Source organism: Octopus bimaculoides, chromosome 12, assembly GCF_046866305.1.
Source record: "Octopus bimaculoides isolate indiv1 chromosome 12, ASM4686630v1, whole genome shotgun sequence".
NCBI lineage: Eukaryota > Metazoa > Mollusca > Cephalopoda > Octopoda > Octopodidae > Octopus > Octopus bimaculoides.
The window spans coordinates 67,148,813-67,170,950 of NC_142939.1; the positions used below are offsets into that span (position 1 = coordinate 67,148,813).

At 37.7% G+C, this 22,138-nt stretch overlaps 2 protein-coding genes across 2 annotated transcripts in view; both read right to left on the minus strand.

The window, feature by feature from the left end:
• The window catches only part of LOC106884474 (methionine synthase), a 35,620-nt gene extending 29,008 nt beyond the window's left edge, over window positions 1-6,612 (minus strand). Inside the window, exons 1-5 of the mRNA XM_014935876.3 lie at window positions 5,954-6,612; window positions 2,426-2,625; window positions 1,826-1,915; window positions 929-998; window positions 316-408 (exon numbers count right to left, since the gene is read on the minus strand). Coding sequence (XP_014791362.1) covers window positions 316-408; window positions 929-998; window positions 1,826-1,915; window positions 2,426-2,625; window positions 5,954-5,984 — 484 coding nt within the window. The 5' untranslated portion in view covers window positions 5,985-6,612. The remainder of the gene's footprint in view (window positions 1-315; window positions 409-928; window positions 999-1,825; window positions 1,916-2,425; window positions 2,626-5,953) is intronic.
• Window positions 6,613-12,819: 6,207 nt separating this feature from the next.
• LOC106884486 (small ribosomal subunit protein mS29) overlaps window positions 12,820-22,138 on the minus strand; it is a 44,286-nt gene continuing 34,967 nt past the window's right edge. The window contains exons 10-13 of the mRNA XM_014935897.3: window positions 20,813-20,872; window positions 18,404-18,496; window positions 15,283-15,397; window positions 12,820-12,958 (exon numbers count right to left, since the gene is read on the minus strand). Coding sequence (XP_014791383.1) covers window positions 12,873-12,958; window positions 15,283-15,397; window positions 18,404-18,496; window positions 20,813-20,872 — 354 coding nt within the window. The 3' untranslated portion in view covers window positions 12,820-12,872. The remainder of the gene's footprint in view (window positions 12,959-15,282; window positions 15,398-18,403; window positions 18,497-20,812; window positions 20,873-22,138) is intronic.

Consider the following 22,138-nt stretch of genomic DNA (forward strand, 5'->3'; position numbering starts at 1 on the left):
AGACTCTTTAGGGATTATTTCTTCATCTCTTATTTACTCTAAAAACTTAGCAATTATGTTTTAATTATAAATTAAATGCTTGAAAGTGATACCACATAGTTTGCTTGTCCGTTCCCCTCTTCCTAAAACACACACACACACAGAAGTGTGTGTGTGTCTTTATCTATGTATGTATGTATGATGCAAAAACAATGTATAGAATCACAATAAATAGAGAGAGTGCATTTCACATATACACACACACACAATCACACAGACTGCTATATTTTGCCTGGTGATTGTGACCATTCTTTCTCTTTTGGTGCCATTACTTACTGATGGTTCTCAGTTCTGGTTGTTCCACTGATGGAGAGAGAGAGAGAGTTTTATTGGTAGGACCAATTGCTCCAGCGACATAACGCTGTATTCCTGCAATAAAACAAACACACAAGACACAAGAATGGCATGAATAATAAATGAACCATATTTCAATAAATATGAATTATTTCTGTGGAAACAAAAACACAAAATAAAGAATTATTAACATTCATTAAAAATTAACAAAGAAAACATTATTTTGGCTTGTTTTCAGTTATGGCAACTGTGAGAGTTGTGTGAGATTGCAAATGGTGCCATGATCAAGATTTTACAGCTAAGTCTACCTTGAAAGATGTAAGAAGAATAAGAGTAGGTTGGCTTCACTGGCCATGATCAACATGGGGCTGGCAGTGGGGGTTGGCAGCAACAGTTTCATGAAGGTGGTGGTGGTGATGGTGGTGTTGAAAGCAGCAGTGTTGGTAGTGGTGGTGGTGGTGGTGGGATGAAGGTGGAAGTTGTAATGATGATGGTGGTGATGGTGGGTGACTCCACCATCCTAAAATCTCATTAAACATACATTAATTACTACCATAATTAACAAACAGAAACAGCACAAATCTAATAGAATTACCTGTTTCTCGAAACACGTTATCTGCCGCAGCCCTTGCTAGTTTTGCCGATTCAGAATTCATTTTATAAACCTACAAAATATTAAAATTAAACATCTTTCATTTCCCAGAATTAGTAATAAGCCACAAAATGTAATAAGCCATGGTTTGCAATAACCTTTGGAATGTAATAACTGCTGGGATGTAATGACCTCTGGTAGTGGCGGTGACATCATCATCATCCATTCACATCCAGCTTCCATATTGGCATAGGTTACGTAATTGAACAGGCTCTGATGAGTCAGAAGATGCATCATGCTTTAATGTCTACTTTGACATTATTTCTACAGCTTAATTAGCTTACTTTATCCAAAACAAGTTTTAACATAAAGCATGTATCTTTAAAGGTTTCATCAAGTTTCTTCTTTGAGATAAATCTGTAAGAATTCTGCACAAATCCACAGACCTAGAGACTAAACCTGATATTACCACATTAATAAGGACACGTGATGTAGCCAGTGCATTATCCCCATCCATAGGGAAACCAACACATTTTAGAAGTAGAATTAAATATCCTGAGCCCAGATATTGTAAGGATATGAACCGTTTCCAGGGTTAAAAGATGGGGACAGAACTCCCAGGTTGTCTGAATTAATTTGTATCTCTCTTCCTTGTTTTCTGCAAGAAATAAAGTCTTAAAGCTTCTCTTTCCTCCTCACAGTTCAGCTGCTGAACTGAGGCAATCATCCATAAATCTCGTGACCCCACAAAAGACCAGAAATTACCCAAGCAGTCAGTTCTCCCTCTCCACGCCACCAAAGTTGTCCAAGAGAAAGTTAATAGTTACCATTTCAGTAAAAGACAAAGACAAGTCAATGGAATTAAGTTAATGGTAACAGAGAACCATAGATAATACTTACAAGATGTTCCAGGCCGTAGTCAGCCTGGGCAATTTTGGTTCCATTGAATGTGTTGGTTTCAGTAATATCTGCCCCAGCATCCAGGTAAGACTTTTATTTTGGGTGAAAATATGAAAAAATAATATAATTATAAACATGTATGTTAGTGTGTGTGTAAGTTATGTAAATGCAATAATGGAAAGAGGAATTTTATTAACATTTTGGATGTTAGTCCTTCATCAAAAAAAAGAGAGAATTGTAAGCTCATAAGGGGAATGAGTGAAAGAGAGAGGGATATCGTTCCGTATGCAAGACAAACAGAAGAACTGGGAGAAAGATAGAGAGAGAAGGAGGAAAAAAGGAAGCAGTTTGTTTTGTTACTTTATGTATAGCACTGAGAGACAGACAGACAGAGCTATATTCTTTTACCTTACGTATGCCAGAGATGGAGCAGGGACAGACAAAGAGACAAACAGTGAGGGAGAGAGAAAGATGGAGGTATATATATATATTTTTTTACCTAATGTATGTCAGAAAGAGAGAAAGACAAACAGACAGACAAAGAGGGGGGAGGAGTTAGAATAAGCGAGAGAAAGAAATGGAGAGGTAATACGTTGTTACCTTGTGTATGTTATAGATAAGATCTGGTTGAGTTAGAGTGAGGACATCGTTATTGCCCTGAAGAGGTTTTATGGGATCAGGAAACAGAGTTCCACGGAAATCCTCTTCAACCAATGAATGTTTTTGGATCATTGTTCCCATGGCACCATCAAGTATCATTATTCTTTGCAGAAGTGTTTCTTGAATTTCCTGAGAAGCATCTAGAATAGAAAAGAAATGAAAGTGGGTGAGGTGAGGTATGGGGAGTAAGGGCTGCTGCTGCTGCTGCTTAATTCCATCCTACTCCTGATTCCATTGACCTAAGGTCAAAGACATTTCAACTGTGGCTATTTTGTTTTTTGTTTTGTCTGTCTGTTGTAACAACTTGAGATTTGTCCCCTAAAATCACACCAAGATCTATAACCTGTAACATATACTCCCATAATCAGCTTCCTTAATCCCATAATCAACTTCCTTAAAAGCCAATTATAGCATTTCGACATTTGGCATGTTGAGGAACCCTCCCCTTCCAGGAATGTAATCAGTCTCTCACAGATAACTTGTTCCATGACCTTGCTGATATGTAAAATTAGAAAGACAGGTGAGATAGGTCTGTAATTTTTGACATCTGCTATATTTCTTCCTTTATGAATAGAACATATTTCTTCTGTGAAGCTTATCCAAACACCTGAAAGACCCTTCACTCAGACAAATACAGGAATATGTCCACATAAATTAAACAACCCCGTATTAAATAAGGAATACACATAGAAAGTAGTGATACCCATAATATATACATATGTAGGTACATTAGGCTGTCGTTTATGTGTGTGTAGGTAAATGGACATGCAAGTTAACAGATACATAGGTAAGTAGATAGATAGGTACATAGGTAATATGGACAGACAAGCGTGCACACGCACACACAGAGAAAAGGAGACGGAAACACATGACCATATACACACACATTCCACACACGCGGATACACACAAAGACATATACATCCATACATAACAGACACATGTACATAGTCACACAGACCCATACACATAGACACACTCAAACATGCACACACTCAAACATGCACACACAAGGAGACAGAGGTACACACACATGCGCATACATACAAACACACAAATCCAGAAATACAACAACACGAGGAATAACGGTAACAACAGATCAATAGTTTATTCTAGGTTGGTGTAGAGCCGTTTCGTTCCTGAGTGAATAGGCATGCCGCTAGAATACCAAAGAAGCTTCGACCACATGTCGGGGTCGAGTTAAGAAATACGTGTTGTCACCACTGCTGCTAGAGAGAAAAGAGATACGTGTTGTCACGACGCCTGCTTGAGAGAAAACGAGATCGGACCCTACAGCTTTCTCTCCACCTGTTGCATTGCGCATGCGTGCTCGGGTACTTCTGCTGACGGCAAGTCCCTTGCACATGCGCAATGGTACTTTCCAAGATGGCGGCCACACGCGCCACTAAATCCCCACCAATCAACCCAGTTAGCTGTTCCTGGTTCCTGGCATTCTCAGTTGTCCTAGAAAAAGAATTCATTCTTTGAATCTTATGTAAAGTAAAGGATTGGACAAAGTTACCAGAACCATCAGAGGCGTGCAGTTGAAGTACGAAAATCCCCTGGGTCCTTCTCTCATTCAACTCCACCACCTTCGGAAGTAAGTTTCTCACTGCCAAACCAACGCCAGATTCTCTAGTCTTGCCTAAGCTTTTTCCTTAGCAAAAAAATGTATTCTCTCTCTATCTCCCTTCTCACCCTCTCTCTTTCTCTCTCTCCATCACATAGAGTTCCTAATTCTACAAGAGATGTGCCTCTTATAATGTCACAATGGCCACAAGAAATTTTAGCAGTTCCCCATTAATCAAAGCTGTCTTTTCCTGTGTCACTGATCTTCAAGAGGTTATTTGACAGTCCAGTGCTGGTGGCCTGTACTTTCTAATATCCTAACCTGAGAGATGGCTTCTTCTTTTGTCTTCTTGTTGTGCTTGGTGAAGTGTATACCATCTGCAATTCAGGTTACTTGTATCCCCAAGCTCCACAAACCCAGAAAGGCAGACAAGCTGCAGTGAGACAACACACAGTTGGCTGGGATCTGCCCAGCTTGAGACTGGCAGTAACTGTCCAGTGAAATACAAAGGCTTCACTTCCATTAAAAACTGCTTCTGGTCCTTAGAGGCAGGGCCAATTTGAGGGCAAGTTTATAACCAATGATCTGCAGTTTCCCATATTGTGTATTCGTGGTGAGGCAACGCTGGAGCGTTCTCACCAGGACACAGACCCATGCAGCAGGCCTCCTCTCTCCACACCACAAAAATCATCCAGGGAAAGGGTAAGGGTGCCAGTCACATCTTGGCACCAGTGTTGTCCCAGAAGTTGCCAGGACAAAGGTGAAAACAATGTTGGCAGATCTTTCCTTGGGTTTTACTCCTGAACCCTTTTCCGTAAGTGGAGCAGATATTTAAAGTCAGAGTTTGCCCTTTCTTCGATAAACTACTTTCCCAGGCTGACGAGTTTTAAGGCACCAAAACCTCACTTCACCCTTTTTCTAGTCAATACCCCAGTTCCCCAGGATTTGGACTTTGTTGTGATGGTCTTTTTGAGGTACTTGCCATGAGGAGCACTTCTTAGTAATATAAATCACCAACATCTCCTCAACCACTCCGGCTTCACTAAGATACATAAACAAGGCAAAACAAGTGTTATATTTAGTTGAAACAAAAAACGCTAATTTATCGGCTAAATTTTAGTCGAAAATTTCCGACTAAGTTTTTTTTTTAAATAATAATAATACGCGGTTTTAGATTTAAAAATACTTAATTGCCGACACCATGGAAGCCCGAGGGATGACCTCTCGTCGAATGCATATATAATCAAAGGTGTTCCGAGTGGGACCATCCAATTTGTTCTAGGCATAGTAGACACCGAAGTATAGTACACAATAGTACTTTTTTTCGTAGAATGGTTGTGTGGTTTGAGAGAAATTTGGCTGCTATTTCTAGTATGTCGCACGACCATGTACAGGGTCCTGCCTTGTCTCGTTCACCTGTAATTCTGCTTCCAGGGAAAACGCGATAATAAAATGATTATAGAATTCCATCGACCAAACTTTCAATCGTCTTCGATGATTTTATCTGGTGAATAATCAGTTTTTCTCAATATACGCTGGCAGATTCGTTAGCACGCCGGGCGGTATTTCGTTTGCCCCCTACGTTCTGAGTTCAAATTCCGCCGAGGTCGACTTTGCCTTTCGTCTTTTCGAAGTCGATTAAATAAGAACCAGTTACGCATTGGGGTCGATCTAATTGATTTCATCCCTTTGTCTCTCCTTGTTTGTCCCCTCTGTGTTTAACCCCCGCCCTGTGGGCAATAAAGAAATAAAGAAATATACAGAGGAGGCAAAAAAAAAACAAAGTGGAGCAGGAATTCAAGAAATTATTCAGAAACCGGTGTGTGCGTGCGTGTTTGTGTGTGTGTGTGTGGAGAAAGAGAGAGAGAATTTGGACACGGGGTGTAAGTGGAACCTTACCTGGCCATTTGCGTCGTTCTTTGAAGTCCATTGTAAAGGAACCGAAGTGGATTTATGAAGGAAACAGAGACGAGGAGAGAGAAAGGCAGAAGCGTGGATGGACTTGGGGTGAATCGACAGGAAGTGGAACGAATACAATCGGGCAGAGAGGGGATAATGAAATCGTAAATTAAGTTTATATATCAAGAGAGAAGTGATTAGATGTGATGTTTCAGGTTGGGCCCGTCATATGTGAACTATAAATGATAAGTTGGAAGACTGTGGATCAACTGATTTATTGACAGGATAAACAAAAGACAAACGAAAATAAAAGATAGAAAGAGTGTGAAAGTTCCCACCTCCCTTTCTCTCACTTTCATGGTAACAAAAGTGTGACGGAGTCGACGACAGACTTTTTGTGATAAGGTAGAGACGGGCAGACGGTGGTGGTGGTGGTGGTGTTTGCAAAAATAAACCACGTTGCTACTATTAAACGCAATTAAGGTCAACATCATCACTTATCTTCCCCCCAGGGATGAGGGTCATTTCGGTCCCCTGACTCGGTGAATTTGTGTTTAGAAGTTAAATAACGATATCTTTTATATAAAAACTACGCCTTCAATTCGAAGACAACAGGAGATTGTGTGACGTTCATACCTTTCTCAACTCTACGCATATACACACTCATAAATATACAGGCTGTGTGGTTAGTAGCTTGCTTACCAACCACGTGGTTCCAGGTTCAGTCCCACTGCTTGACACCTTGGACAAGTGTCTTCACTATCTTAGTGAAGCCGGAGTGGTAGGGGAGGTGTTGGCGGTTTATATTACTAAGAAGTGCTCCTCATGTACCTATAAGCCTTGTACCTATAGCAGAAAGGATTATTATTGTTGTTGTTGTTGTTAAGGTGGTGACCAGGCAAAATCATTACAGCATCTTCAGAAAATGATTTTGTGGTATTTCTTTTGTTTCTTTACATTCTGAGTTCAAATCCCACCAAAGTCAAGTTTGCCCTTCTCCCAAGTTTCAGGCTTTTCTACTTATTTTAGAGACAATAATTAAGGATCATAATTAAGGACAATAATTAAGAGAAATGTTGGAGCATGAAGCAAAACACTTTGTGGTATTTAGTTGCTGCCCTTTACAAAGCCAGCAATTTTGAGGGGAGGGGTTTAGCCAATACCACTGACCCTTAATAGTTAATTGGTAATTTATTTTATTGACCCTGAAAGGATGAAAAGCAAAGTTGACCTCAGCAAGATTTGAACTCAGAATATGAGGTGCAGGGGAATGATTTCTAACTTAATTACAATTGGTGAAATAATCAATAATGTTAATGAACCCAGAAAGATGAAAGGCAATTTTGATAGAATGGGAACACAGAAAATCACTAAATACTCCAAGACATTTTCTACATTATTCTACAAATTCTGCCAGTCCACCATCTTGTCTCAGGTTTATTGTTTCCATCTGACATAATAATAATCCTTTCCACTATAAACACAAGGCCTGAAATTTTAGGGAAGGGAGTAAGTCGATTACATTGAACTCCAGTGCCCGACTGGTACTTAATTTATTGACCCCCGAAAGAATAGAAGGCAAAGTTGACCCCGGTGATATTTGAACTAAGATTTTAAAGACAAATGAAATGCCACAAAGCATCTTACTCGGCGTGTTAGTGATTCTGCCAGCTCACCTCTTTATCTTACATAATAATAATAATAATGAATATTAATAATGATAATGATGATGATTATTATAAACCAGCCTATTATTTAACGACCTCAATTATCAGGCAGTAATTGAGGTCAGTCTGAACATTAATAGTTACTGGCGTCATCTTCTGACACAGCAGGGTAAAACTGGGATTAAAGATAGAGCTGGGAATAGAAACAGCTGAAACAAGGAGAACTTATTGGGACATGACTGTTATTGTCATTCATTGAGACACTGAGTCGTCTGTTTAAGTAGAACAGACTCGCACAAACACACAGCCATGCATGAACAGATATTAGCATTCACACACACCCACACATAATGATCCATTTTTTTCATGTCTGCATGAATCAGATGGATTTTGTTGAGGCAAACGTTCTATAACTGGATGCCCTTCCTGTTGCCAAATATCAGCTCTTTTCAATCTCATCTCATCTAAGTCATCCCATAGGACGCCCCATTTTATAAGGGTTTCGGTTGTGCATACTATAGGTGTCACAAGGTATTGCTCCATTTGGTCCCACAGTTTCCATCTAACTAGGAATATTAGGGTCTCATCCATTGTCTTGTATCCAAGATCCTCTGCATGACATCCTGCTAGTTCAAAGCCAGGAATCTGATCTGTTAAGGTCCTGCCGATAAGGCCTTGCTGCCGACGCTTCTTTTCAAATGATGTAATATTTCTCCATGGCCGGACATGTTTTTATGGAAGACTGGAAATGAAGAACATTGCTTGTATTATGGCAATGTGGTCAACTGGCTTGCTAGAAATAGTAGTTAATCTTTCTGAACAGCCTACCAACTTAAGAAGGGTGTATTAGTTAATGTAGTTTTACTTTAAAGACATGATAGTTACATCTGGAATACCTTTGATCATTGATCGATTTGTTTAACCTGGGGCTAAGTAATAACAACAACTAAATTCTTGGTGATAGCTTTATCAGTTCATTCATTCTCGGGGTTAAAATGACTGGTTAATCATGTCATATTTGACACAAGTCGTTCTCAATAAAGGTTAACTATTTACTACAAAAGACTAAATTTAGCTGAGAGATAACGAGGTCACTCTTTCTCCAGTCTCAAAAACATATCACACACACACACACACACAGCTCTCAGTGCTTGTGTTATTCTGACAGCTGTTCAAATTATTTTATGGAAGTGTCATTCCATTCCATGTCAGAGTTCTGAACGTTTTGTGCCTGAGAACCTTTGTTAAACCATTTGAGGATTCTCTGTCAGATAAGAGAGTCATCAACATCAGTGTGCTGTTTCCTGCCAAAGGTAGGCCTGGACCTGAGGCAACTGAAGAAAGCCATCCAGGAAATAGGCATGGCAGCTAAAACCACCTCAAGATGGCTATGGTTGATAAGAGACTGCAAATGAAGGCTGCGAGCTGGCAGAAACGTTAGCACACCGGGCGAAATACTTAGCGGTATTTCGTCTGCCCCTACGTTCTGAGTTCAAATTCTGCTGAGGTCAACTTTGCCTTTCATCCTTTCGGGGTCGATAAATTAAGTACCAGTTACGCACTGGGGTCGGTGTAATCAACTTAATCCCTTGGTCTGTCCTTGTTTGCCCCCTCTATGTCTAACCCCTTGTAGGCAATAAAGAAATAAGAGACTGCAAATGGGATTAGAATGATTTTATCGACCCCTGAAAAAGATGAAAGGCAGTGTTAACTAAGAATATTCTGGACCCTCTGACATTAATCCTGCAAACCCCATATAAATGTTGCTTTACTTACAAAAGTATTTATATTTCAGGGAGATAGGGTACTTTGATTAAACGTCTAGAGATATTTCAGGTGTTTCTGCTAATGAGATTACAAATGATGAAACTATTTATCTGTTGTTTCTAGTGATAAGGTTAATACCCTGAAACACAACAGGTAAGGTGACGACCTTCTTTGTAAATATGTTACATTCTGCAGTGAACCAGTAAGTGGGTCAATGGGAACAGACGAATCAAATGCATGTATGTACGTAGTGTAATAAGATAAAGCCAATCCACAGTGTCTTTATACACTGTCCACAGACTGTCTATATACCAGGTGGTGCATATATATATTTATCCATTATTTATTTTATCATAAAATACAAAGTTTTTAGCTTTCAGGTAATAAAAGTCTACAGGTTGATTGTTATATTTATTGACAGCATTTTATATCTATTCACAATTCAAAAGAAGCTGTTCTTTGCTTCCAACAAAGTTTTTAATCTTTTCTCAACTGAAGTTTGAATAATGGCTAAATACATTTGTACGTTGCATCCAGGATATAAACAATTCACAGTCTCACTCAATAATAACAATGTTAAAAAAAAAGTTGACCATGGCAGGATTTGAACTCAGAATGTAAAGGGTCAGAACAAATACTGCAAAGTACTTTTTGTGATGCTTAAATGGTTGTATGTGGGAAGTGGAAGCATGGGAAACTTATTTGGAAAGTTCTTGATACAAAGTAAAGATGAATATGAACAAACCTTTAATTGAAAGTCTAAGGTAAAGGAATTGGAGACAGAATAATGATGATGATGATGGTGGTGGTGGATTTAAGTTTCCACATGAAACATGTTATCATCGTTTCGTTTTTGGAAATGAAAATTTTAGAAGAATAAAAAAGAAATAAGTGGAAATGTTGACGGTGAGTGTGTTAAATTATAAGGCACCAAAAGAGAATGACTCTCCCAAGAAACAAATGATTGAATAAACTGAAAAAAGACTAAATTCGGTTCCATATTGGTAACTGAGGTATTATAGAGTTAAATAAGAAGAATGTTTAGCAGAGCAGGCAACCATTCTAACATGAAAAATGCCTCACACTGAATCCCATACATTACACACATGTTAACAGGGTGACACGGGGGGGGGGGGGAGAAAACATCAAAAAATAAAATAAAATAAAATATAAAAAGCTTTAGTTTCCAGTTTTGCTTTTTGTTTAGATTTTTGCTTTTATTTTATTTTGTTTTACATCAGATTGTTCTTTTTTTGTTTTCCCAAATGAATTCTTCTGAAAGATGAAACAAAAAGATTATTGTTATATTTGAAACACTGACATAAACTCATGATGTATCAATGTGTTGTTGTTAGACCCCCCCCCCCCCCACACCTTCACTTCGTCCCAACAAAGAAATAAAAACAAACATATATTACTGAATATATTTGTATTTCTACCACAATAGGAAATGTTAGTGTCATCTTAATTAGCCAAACACCACACACACTCATCAGACACTACCACCACTCCACCTCCCTGCTCTAAACACTTTGTCCAATCTTCCCCCTCCCTCGTGCAGAACTGATATCCTTTGAAAATGCCTTGCTGCCCCCATCTTTTTTCTTCTGTGGTAGCCGTCACCCTACAACGGTTCCATCTTCACATCAATCCCTCTAGTTGAGACTGTGGAATACAAGCATCATGGCCTCTACATCTCCTCCACTGACTTATAAAATCGAAATGAAGTGTCCAAATTCTTCCGAGAACGGTAAATTATGGTTTTTGTTCATTGGGTTCATGTCTTTTACACATCCTGATCTCCATGTTCAATATTATTATCGTAAGAAGGATTGACGTCAAAGTTTGTGTCTTTGAATATTTTATTGGTTTAGAGTCACTTGATGAAAGCAAAAAAGAGAGAGAATCAGGAGGCCATCATACGGGTGCAGGTGTGGCTGTTGGGTAAGAAGCTTGCTTCCCAACCATATGGTTCTGGGATCAGTCCCACTCTGTCTTCCACTATAACCCTAGGCTGAGCAAAGCCTTGTGAGTGGATTTGTTAGACAGGAAATGAAACAAGCAATCATAAATGTGTATGTGTCTTTATGTCCATGTTTACCCCACTCCCCCAATTGACAATCAGTGTTTTGTGTCTACATCCTTATAACTTAGCAGTTCAACAAAAGAGACTCATAGGATAAGTACTAGGCCTAAACAAAAAAAAAAAAACAAGTACTAGAGACAATTCATTGAACTAAAAGTTCTTCGAGGTGTCAGGCTTTAAAAAATCTGTTCCAACAAATTCTGTCGACCTACTCAAGTATGGAAAGGTGGGTGTTAAATAATGATGGTGATAATGATGTTGAAAAACAGCCAGCTTATTGCAAGATTCATTTTGATGTCTCCCCACCAACCTCACTTTCAGATGATGGCATTAATTTCTGGCTATCATTATTCTGCAAATAGTTTTGGAAACTAAGAAAATTTGCCAAGACTTACATCTGTCATTTTGGTATGGCACACAGATGTGGGTGAACGTTTTCATTCATGAAACTATTAAAAGACAATAAAATGGCATTTCAGATTCTCTGAGAGTCTCAGAACTAATTTAAACATTAAAAGCTGGCCAAATTTAAAAGTTTCATTAAAATATGTAACATTCATATTGTTAAACATATTTAATTATTATTTTGTATATAAAAAGTGCTACCTCTCTATCTATATCATTTTAACATATTCTACGTTAATTCAACTATCAAAGAACATTTTTTCCTTCCTCAAAGTTGTCAATATTGTCTTTGTGATTTAACATTACATCATTTTATAATATCAACATCACACACCTCTTTTGCACACTGAATTTCCTACACTTGCTCTCTCTCTCTCTCTCTCACATACACACACACACTACACTTCTATATTTAATTTCTTCTGAACCTGTCCATCATTAATTCACTCTTCTCTGCCAGAAACCACAAACCCTGTTTACTCCCTCACCACCATTATTCTGTATACTTCTTCTTTGATAATCACACATTACTTTTTCCCTTCTGTTTTCCTTCTATCCATTTGACAAAGAACATCTCTTCCAAAAAAAAAAAAAAAGCTCCATGTATTTCAGACAGCACACCTTTTAAGAACAATTTACCAGAACATTAGATAAAGTGTTTCCTTTCTCTATTTAAAATAGTAAACGTGTAACTCAAGGGAGGTTTAGCAGCTGGTTTCAGCAGTTTGAGGCTCCTTGTCAGCTCTGTTGAAGTTAATTGATGTTTTATAGTTATAAAGTAATATTCCTCGAAACAATGTCAGAATTTGTAGACCTATTCAACCGATGCATCTTTATTAATAAACAAATATCAACTCATTGCAAAATGCACTGACTTTATATTCGATGTCATTAAATTTCCAAAGAGATTCTTCAGATTTTGGAATGAAACAACACTGCAATAAACTGACCAATATTTTATTTTCTATATACAATCACTAAATCAAAGACAGCATCAACAGGAGGCACAGATTTTGCTCAGCTGCATTGGATTGTGGTCACTCAGGAAGATTAATTCTTTCTTGCCTTCTTCTGTTCTGGCTGGAAAATATGAAACAATAGGGATACATTAAAACATTACTATTTTTAAATCTCATCACAACAAGAGAGATATTCACCAACAGTACTTTGGAGTAAAGACTGTTTGCCAACATAACATGGCAGTCCTGGTCTAGGACGAATGTTGCTGTAATTTAGCTGAGTGGGGGTGCTAGATTCCCTTGTTTGAAAATATAAGGACACAAATCGTGTTGTATAGCCAGCTGGAGACAATGTCTCCTGGGGCTAAATTACAGTAACATTTGTCCTAAACCAGGACTGCCATGTTATATTGGTAAACAGTCTTTACTCCAATAGGGAGACATATATATATAACAAAATGGATATGTAACAATGTGAATATATACATATAACAAGCTGGAAATAAATATAAATTATATATATATATATATATATATATATATATATATATATATAAACATATGATGGAAATATATATAGTGACAGTTGGCATTTAGCAAATCCATAACCAGTTAAAGATTTGTCCAGTTCCATCCTGTCTTTTGAATGGGAATCTTTTTTGAATGAAATATCAGTAAACATTCAGAAATGTCTCGGAGTGATTTACTTGCCCCCTTCCCTTGTAGAAACCCCTCACCAGGCACCACTTTGTACAGAAGTCACGTCCACAAACTTTGTTAAACATGCTATGTAGAAGAAAATGTTGCTAATCAATGAAGATCCTGTCCATAACCAAGACATCCATTTCCAGTTAATCACTTCATTAATTAAGCAATCAACTTTCCAACTTAATCACTTGCCTCCTGGTTTAATATTGTACTCCAACCTTTAATCCCAGGTTTGGTCTGCATTTTCTTTTTTACGTCTCAGTTTTAGAGACCCTTCAAAGGGGTTTGTGGCCCTTCTTTGTTTGGTGGTCATTGTCTTAGTTCAAAAGGTTGATTTTACTTTACATCCTTTCAGATTCATTACACTAATTACCAGTGATAGAGATAAACCAGATTCCCTCTCTTTTCACAAATTCATATAAAATGGCCTCGAGTCAAACCAGAGAAACCATTGCCAGACATTAAGTTCACTGTAGCAGAGGTTTGAAACCAAATCCCTGGATACGTGGTCAGACATCATGAGCAAGCTACAATAGTTTCACGTGATTGGTCTATTAAGCAGCCAATCAGCATCAAGCCATTGCATGATTCAATTTAGACAGGGGTTCCAAACCTTATGTTGCTTCTGGACCCCCTGAGAGCTATCTTATCATCTATGGAACCCATATATGCACATTAGCAAAAACTAACAATGAAACAATTTCGTTATATTCTTAACATAAATTCCAAATACAAATCTTGAAAATTTCAATAAATACAGGTGGTACCTCTCCTAGTAAATAAAATTTATATATGGACCCACAAATTACAATTTTTTACTTGTGGACCCCTGGGGGTCCATGTGGACTCCAGTTGGGAACCCCTGATCTAGAATCTTCTCCTGGTGTTCTATCAAAAGGCCACTTTTGGCAGTAATTAATTGCAGAATGTTGAGGCAGTTGTGCCATATGTGTCTCCATTCTTGCCACACCAGACAGCCCACACAGATGACTCTAACAGATAACCAAGAACCTCTGTCACCATGAATGTAGTACAATTACTACCAGTTATGCTGGGTCAGCCACATGTTGCCGCATCTATAGTGTGTCATAAACTCCAAGCTGTATTTCTCTCTCCCAGTATGTAATTATTGCTGTTGTTATTTGTGAAAGACTGACACAGTTTGACTTTATGTGTGATAATAAAACCTTCTGTGAGACATTCACGAGTGTCATTCAGTTACTTCTTCACACAGACCACAAAACACTTCCATTCAGCAACTCAGCAATCACACAGACCAGCCAACCCCTCTCCCAAGTAATGTCACTAATGCTTAAGGCTTTTCATATATTTTATGTTTCCATCTGTATGTTTTGTTAATATGAATGGGAAAGCAGAGAGCAGTGAAGGTCCTGGAGCAAAGCAACTCCACAAATGCTGGTGTTATGATGAAGTGCATTTTATTAAGCATTGAGGTCGAATCATAAGGCTCATCATATATTTTAAATGTTGGTTTAGAACATGGATTAATCCTATGTTTGGGCAAAGACTATCATTGAGGGTTATATTCCTGTGAACAAACACCATTTCATCTTCAAAGAATTGAATATTAAATAAAGCCAAATGTATTGAGAGAGAGAGAGAGAGAGAAAGAAAGAGAGAGAGAGAGAGAGAGAGAGAAAGAAAGAGAGAGAGAGAGAGAGAAAGAAAGAGAGAGAGAGAGAGAGAGAGAGAGAGAGAAAGAAAGAGAGTCCTCACCTTTAGGGTTCTGCAACCATAGTTGGTCAATATAGTAATCGAGACAGCTGAGGATTTCCTTGTCATTGTATTTTGGAACATACACTGGGATGAAGGGTTCCAATAACTCAAAGGCCTTGAAAAGAATAAAATATAACGGTGTATGCAAATTATATATATTTGTGTGTGTGTGAAACATTGTCCCTAGGGTCATGTACAAGGGAAGTAACTCTGAGTGGAAGTCAAATCAAATCATGACATGTTTAACCCATGCCAGCATGGAAAAATAGACATAAAAACAATGACAATGATGATGGTGATAGCAATAGTTATAGAAATTACTTGAGTTAAACTTTGGTTCAGTTCAGAAAGATGCGATTTGTAGTCACAGGGTAGCTATGGCAATCAGAGAAGCATAAAGAGAATGTGAGTAAAACTGTGAAGAATATAAATGGATATTTGTTCACAAAGGTTATGACAAGATGAATATGGGTCCATCATTATATAATCGATTTGACAGTATCATTGCTTGTCACTGATTGGTTATCGTAATCTGCGGAATAAATGTTATACCAATAACTCCATTCTTCACTTGTTACGTCTTCATCATCATCATCATTGTTTAATGTCCGCCTTCCGTGTTGGCATGGGTTGGACGGTTTGACAGGAGCTAGCCAGACATAAGACTGCACCAGACTTGTGTGTCTATTTTGGCACTGTTTTTACAGTTGGATGCCCTTCCTAACACCGACCACCTATCAGAGAAAAGAGATGACACGGGAAAAATAATGGTTATGCTATGAACATCACCAGCTTACAGCTATCTCTGCAATAAGATGAAGTGGAATCTTAGTTGAGAGCCAAAACATCCTATGGCTTCATCGAAGCCTCAAATATGATGTGCATTTTATTGGTGGAAAAAACAATTACATTTTTGCAATATACAGGGAAGGCATTCCAAGTGAGAAAGTCATTGCTGACAAATATAAAAGTCTACGTCCAAGCGGCAATTAGATTTACTGGTAGAGAAAGTAGAAAAAACAGGAAAAATATATGTATATATAGACATGTGCACACACATGTAAAAACGTGTGCAGACACATATATACATATGATATCATGGTTACAGATGCAGTATTATATACACAATGAGTATTTAATCAGCAGCAGCATCATTTCTGAAAAGAACTTCACAAAAACACTACCACAATTTTTGTATGGTTTACCTCAGATAATTAATATTCATGAATTAAAATGATTAATATTCATGAATTAAAATAATGTTCTCAGAGGATTGGAATAGTTTCACACATTTCTTCAACTTGAAAAATGATTTCACACAATGTTTATTAGCATGGTTCAAGGTTTTGCTGAGGATTTTAGTGGCTGTATAAAAAATAGGGCATTTGCAATTCCTTCACAATTCCTGAAAACAAATAAGCTTTTTAGAGAATTAGATCAAAAACTAACACGACCCTATTTTTGCTTTTTAATGACTTTGACCAGGAAGGGCAGTCCTATCACTTTTTAGTGTTCTTCTGACAGATGAGATGAAGTTTTGCCAGGCTGTAGATCTGGCCAAAAATGCCCTCAAGGGTCAGGATGGGAGGCAGGTGTTAAACTGGACAACAGATTGTCTACCATCTAAAAAACAGGAATGACCTCTCATTGGAGAATTTCTCTTACAGAAATTTCACTAACAGTATTAAGGTCAATCAGAAGTAATTAAAGAAGAGTCTTGCCCAAGGATTGAACTCAGAGCCAGATAGTTGCGAAAGGCTTTATTAGCAATCCACATCCTTAATTTGAAAATGTGAGTATTTGTTGATGTTTTTGTAGTGAAATCTGACGGGAGCAATGATGTCATGTGAGAAATAATTGAAAGAGGAAATTCCATGTCTTATGAAATAAATAAATAAACATTTCCTTATACAAATCAAACGGTACATATTCCAAAAAAAAAAAAGAAATAAGAAATAAAAAGAAACTACAAACAATAGATATGAATGATATTGATGTAGGCTCTCGTTGCAAGGGAGATTATCTCCCTTACAACCTTTCTCTGTATTCAGGAGATTTATAAGGTCACATTAGAGAGATGTGATGCTGAGAAGTTAAGTCTTTTAACTTTTTATTGAATTGCTGGCGATAGTTGCATGGAAGGCTGTCCTAGTTAGATCAACAAGAAGGACTTGAATTCAGCACTGCCGGATCACAAAACAAACCAGCATCAATTTTGCTGTTTCTTGAAGCTACAAACTCTTATTAGATCAACCCAGACAATAATGGGTTAACTTCATTGAACATTATTCTTAATCCGTCAGCATTTAAATTGGCCATATGAGGCCCAAATACACTGATGCCAGGCCCGCCTGACTGGCACCTGTGCCAGTGGCACATAAAAAGCACCCACTACACTCTCGGAGTGGTTGGCATTAGGAAGGGCATCCAGCTGTAGAAACATTGCCCAACCAGAATGGAGCCTGGTGCAGCCGCTGGCTTTGCAGACCTCAGTCAAACCGTCCAACCCATGCCAGCATGGAAAACGGACATTTAAACGATGATGATGATATATATTATATATATACCCAGATGGATTAGCCTGAAAGCCAATATTTATATACTATATATATATATCTTTAGGCTTTCACTGCATACATGCCAGCTCAATTTGATTCGTTTTCTGTCGAAAGACGCCTGTTGTTATTTCTTGTTTGTATTCGTAATTGTGTACCTTGTTCTCCAGTTTTTTTTCGTTTGTTTTTTGTTTTTGTTACCGTACACATTCACTAGCTTTCTTACAAAGGGGTCTAATGCTCTTAGCTTAGACTTTTTGGAGGACAACCAATTCAAACCATCTCAAGTGTAACTGCCTGAAATGGTCGTGACTTCTGGAACTTGACTGAGGAAAGAAAGCCATGAATGGCCCGTCTTTTTTTGCCTGTCCTTCTAATTGTTGTTTCTCTTGTCTGCCTTTGTGTCGTCTGTCTGTCCAAATGTTTTAATGCCCTCTATTGCGTTTTTGTTCCATTCATATATATATATATATATATATATATATATATATATATATATATATCTACTCAGATAGATCTACCTGACAGCTACTCATTCACACACACAGACAAATAGAAAAGTGTACCTCTTTCTGAAGAAGGTAGTGTGGTGTGCACTTCTTGCGTTGGTCACTTGGATTGGCTACAATATCCACAATTCCAACAACAATACCATTGCACTGAAAAGGAGAAAGAGAGAAGTTTGTGTTATGTGTGAAATACAACAACAAACTGAGAGAGAGATAGACTTATTAGAATTGACATAGATTCCTCAAGAAATGTCCAATACATTATGAGAGGAAAGGTGGTGGGGGTCATGGTGATGTTGGGGATGAATTCTTTGCAACAAATTTGATTTATCTCTCCTTAGAATGTCAGTGTGCATACATGACAGAGTGTAAGTGCCTTGAGAGAAAAGTTGGACATAAGAAGCACCAGATGTGGTGTGCAAGAGAGACGACTGCACTGGTATGGACATGTGGTGAGGATGGATGAGGACAGCTCTTCCATACGCTCACTGCTCTGCTGATTTTGTGAATCCAACGTCATCTACCCACTGCTAACAATGAAGAAGATAGAAAAGAGGAGGAAATGAGGTTGGTTGTGGAATAAAGAAAAAGAAGTTAAAATAAATAAAACAGAAAGAGTATTTTGGAAAGATTGGAATAGGTAAAGACATGCAAACACATACACGCACACACATATAGAGAAAGAGACACACATACACATATAGATACATACAAGCATATATATATAAATATATACACACACACATACAGATACATACAAGCATATATATATAAATATATACACATACATACAGATACATACAAGCATGTATATATATGTATTATGTATATATATATATATATATATATATATATATATATATATATATATATATATATATATAGAGAGAGAGAGAGAGAGAGAGAGAGAGAGAGAGAGAGAGAGAGAGAGAGAGAGAGATTTATACACACATAAGAGGCATATATATACACACATATACAGAATTAAATATAAACACAGATACATACTTAGATGTATATATACAAACATTTGTCCATGTGGAGGAAGAAGTAAAGGGAAAAGAAAAAGATGAGGAGGAGGAAGTAAAAAAAGGCAGAAAGAATAAACTCTACCCACCCCTCCCTTGCTCAATCATAATCCTCATCATTTCTCCCCCAGCCCCACCTTTTTTTGAAAGGAGGAAAAAATAAGAAAAGGAAAAGATGGAAAAGGAAGAAAAAAGAATTGAAAAAGGAAATTCTATATAAAAAGGAGGTGAAAGAAGAGAGGGAAAAGAAGGCGAAACCCCACCCAAACAAGAATGGTAAATTGGCAGCAGATGACAATTCTTTAGAGAAAATAATAACAACATAACAGAGGGAAAAAAACAATATACAATTCTGTTAAACTACATGTACACATGTATGTATGTGTGCATATATATATATATATATATATATATATATATATAGACTGACAGCCATCTCTCACTCACTGAGCGACATCTCTGTACCCCACACATAAACATACACATGCAGTAGGCAACGTTTCACACCTCATCACTAGTGCCATGTTGTCCTAACAAGCAAAAGTTACTGTTCTATAACTTACAGCCAGAAACAGTAACACAACTGTCTATCTGAGAAGTGTTTGGGTAACGTGAAGAATTTGATTCCAATCTGCTAGAAACAAAGTTGCCATGGATACGACACTAATGTGGAGACAAAGCTTCCAAATCAAATGGTGCCTGTGTAAACCAATATACTACAAGAACCACACACACACATCATGCATATGTGTGTGTGTGTGTGTGTGTGTGTGTGTGTGTGTGTGTGTGTGTGTGTGTGTGTGAGTGTGTACCAGTGTAAAACAGTATGACAAGTTGCATGTTATGCCAAAAAAAGGTAACTTAGCTACTTGAAATAGAGGTTATCCCTACTGTCATCAGAGCATTGGGTTCAATACCACCCAACCTGAAATAACATCTGAAAACCTTAGAGATACCCTACAATTTAGATGTATTGCAAAAGTCAGCATTCCTTGGAACTGCATGCATATTGCGTCAAGTACTGTCTGTTTGAGATCCTTGTTGTGACTTGACAAACAGTACAAACCCCCGGTAGACAAAATATCTCAATCAACAACCTCACAATATTGAAAAGAAGAGGCATGCTTGTCTCAATTGAAAAGCCTTTCTGACTGAGGACGCTCATGCCATCAGGGTTGACCTAGGGCTAAAATAGCAACATAGCAACAGCACTAACAGAGAGTTACTATGTAGTCAAATGATCTATTAGAAATAGCAGCTAAATTCTCCTCAAATCACACTCTACTTTAAAAAGTAGGGGCACACTGGATAATACAATGTGAGATATATTTATATGTGGGAAAAAAAAGTGAAGATGGCCATGGTTGAGCTGTCAGGTTTATTGGATCAGGTTTAACCTGGGGCTACAAAATAAGGAAATAAAATCTCAATTTCTTACCCAATCATTTTTCAATATTTTCCTAAAATTGTGGAAAAGAGATATTTTATCACAGGATATCTGAAAGATTAAGATGGATTAATGTTGAATGTTTCTTTTGGCTGCAGAAAATACAACAAACAGTTCCAATAGCATCAAAGACAGACATTCAGGCATGTAAAGTGTTGACATTAAAAATCTCACACAGCAAACAACATCAATAGAAATAAGCAACTACGAGGGTGAGTCAAAAATTAATGCCATTTTGTTTAGGACAGGTATAATTACCAACACAGGAACATGTATCATACATCAAAATGAAGCTGGTCCTCTGTGGATCACATCCCTACTTCTCAACATAGTCACCGTTTCTCTCAATAGCAATGTTCCACCATCAAATGAGAGCATGTATCCCTGCCCTTTAAAATTCTGTTGACTGTTCTTTGGGATGTAAGCAGATTCAATATTGATATGTGATGGATGATGACAATGATGATGATGTATTTCTTCAGTCTCTCCCTTTGTCCCCAATTTCACCTCAGTGTCTCTCAGGTGTGTTCAATGTTCTTCCATGCAATCAACCAGCATGACATACTAGGGTCTAGTTATCACATTATTAACTTCCTTTAGTTATCCACCGAGTAAAAGGTAAGACTAAATATTAAAATAAATCTATAAAACCCCGTCACATGATAAATATTGGGATTATCTTTTGGGAACCTCACTTAATGGCAGATGGAAACATTTCATGTAAAAGTCCTTCCTGGCCCCTGAGGGCCATTTTTTTCCTTGATTTCCTCTTCATAGCTGCAACTCTTCCTTAATATTAAACACATTAGCATAAATGTCTCCAGTGAATACCGTACGTCCATAACAGATTAAGGAATAAGGGAACAAATCACAATAGATTAAGATGGTTTTAGAGAATGAAGGAGCTTGTAACCATTGTCATCTATCAGAAATGATGAAAACGAAACAACAGACAAGAAAACAGTAGCCTAGGGCGACACAACCGTGTGACAACATACGGTCACCACATGCTGTAGACTTTGTCTTTTGTGTCACTGCCAGGTCTCCCTTCCAGTCTCGTTCAGTGAAAGCAATGTTGTCCTCGACATCTTTCAACCAAATCTTGAATGTGAAATGAATCAGTGAACCTACCATTGAAACTTCCCATGAATGAGTTCTCCATAGAAAATGTTATCTGAATCAATAGCTTCCTATCACCTGACACCACAGTTCCTTCTGATCCACTCTCAAACAACTTAGGTGTGCCCCAGGGCTCAGTTTTTTCTCTCATACTCTCTTCCTTCTTCTCTACATCACTATGAAATCCAACAAAGCCCA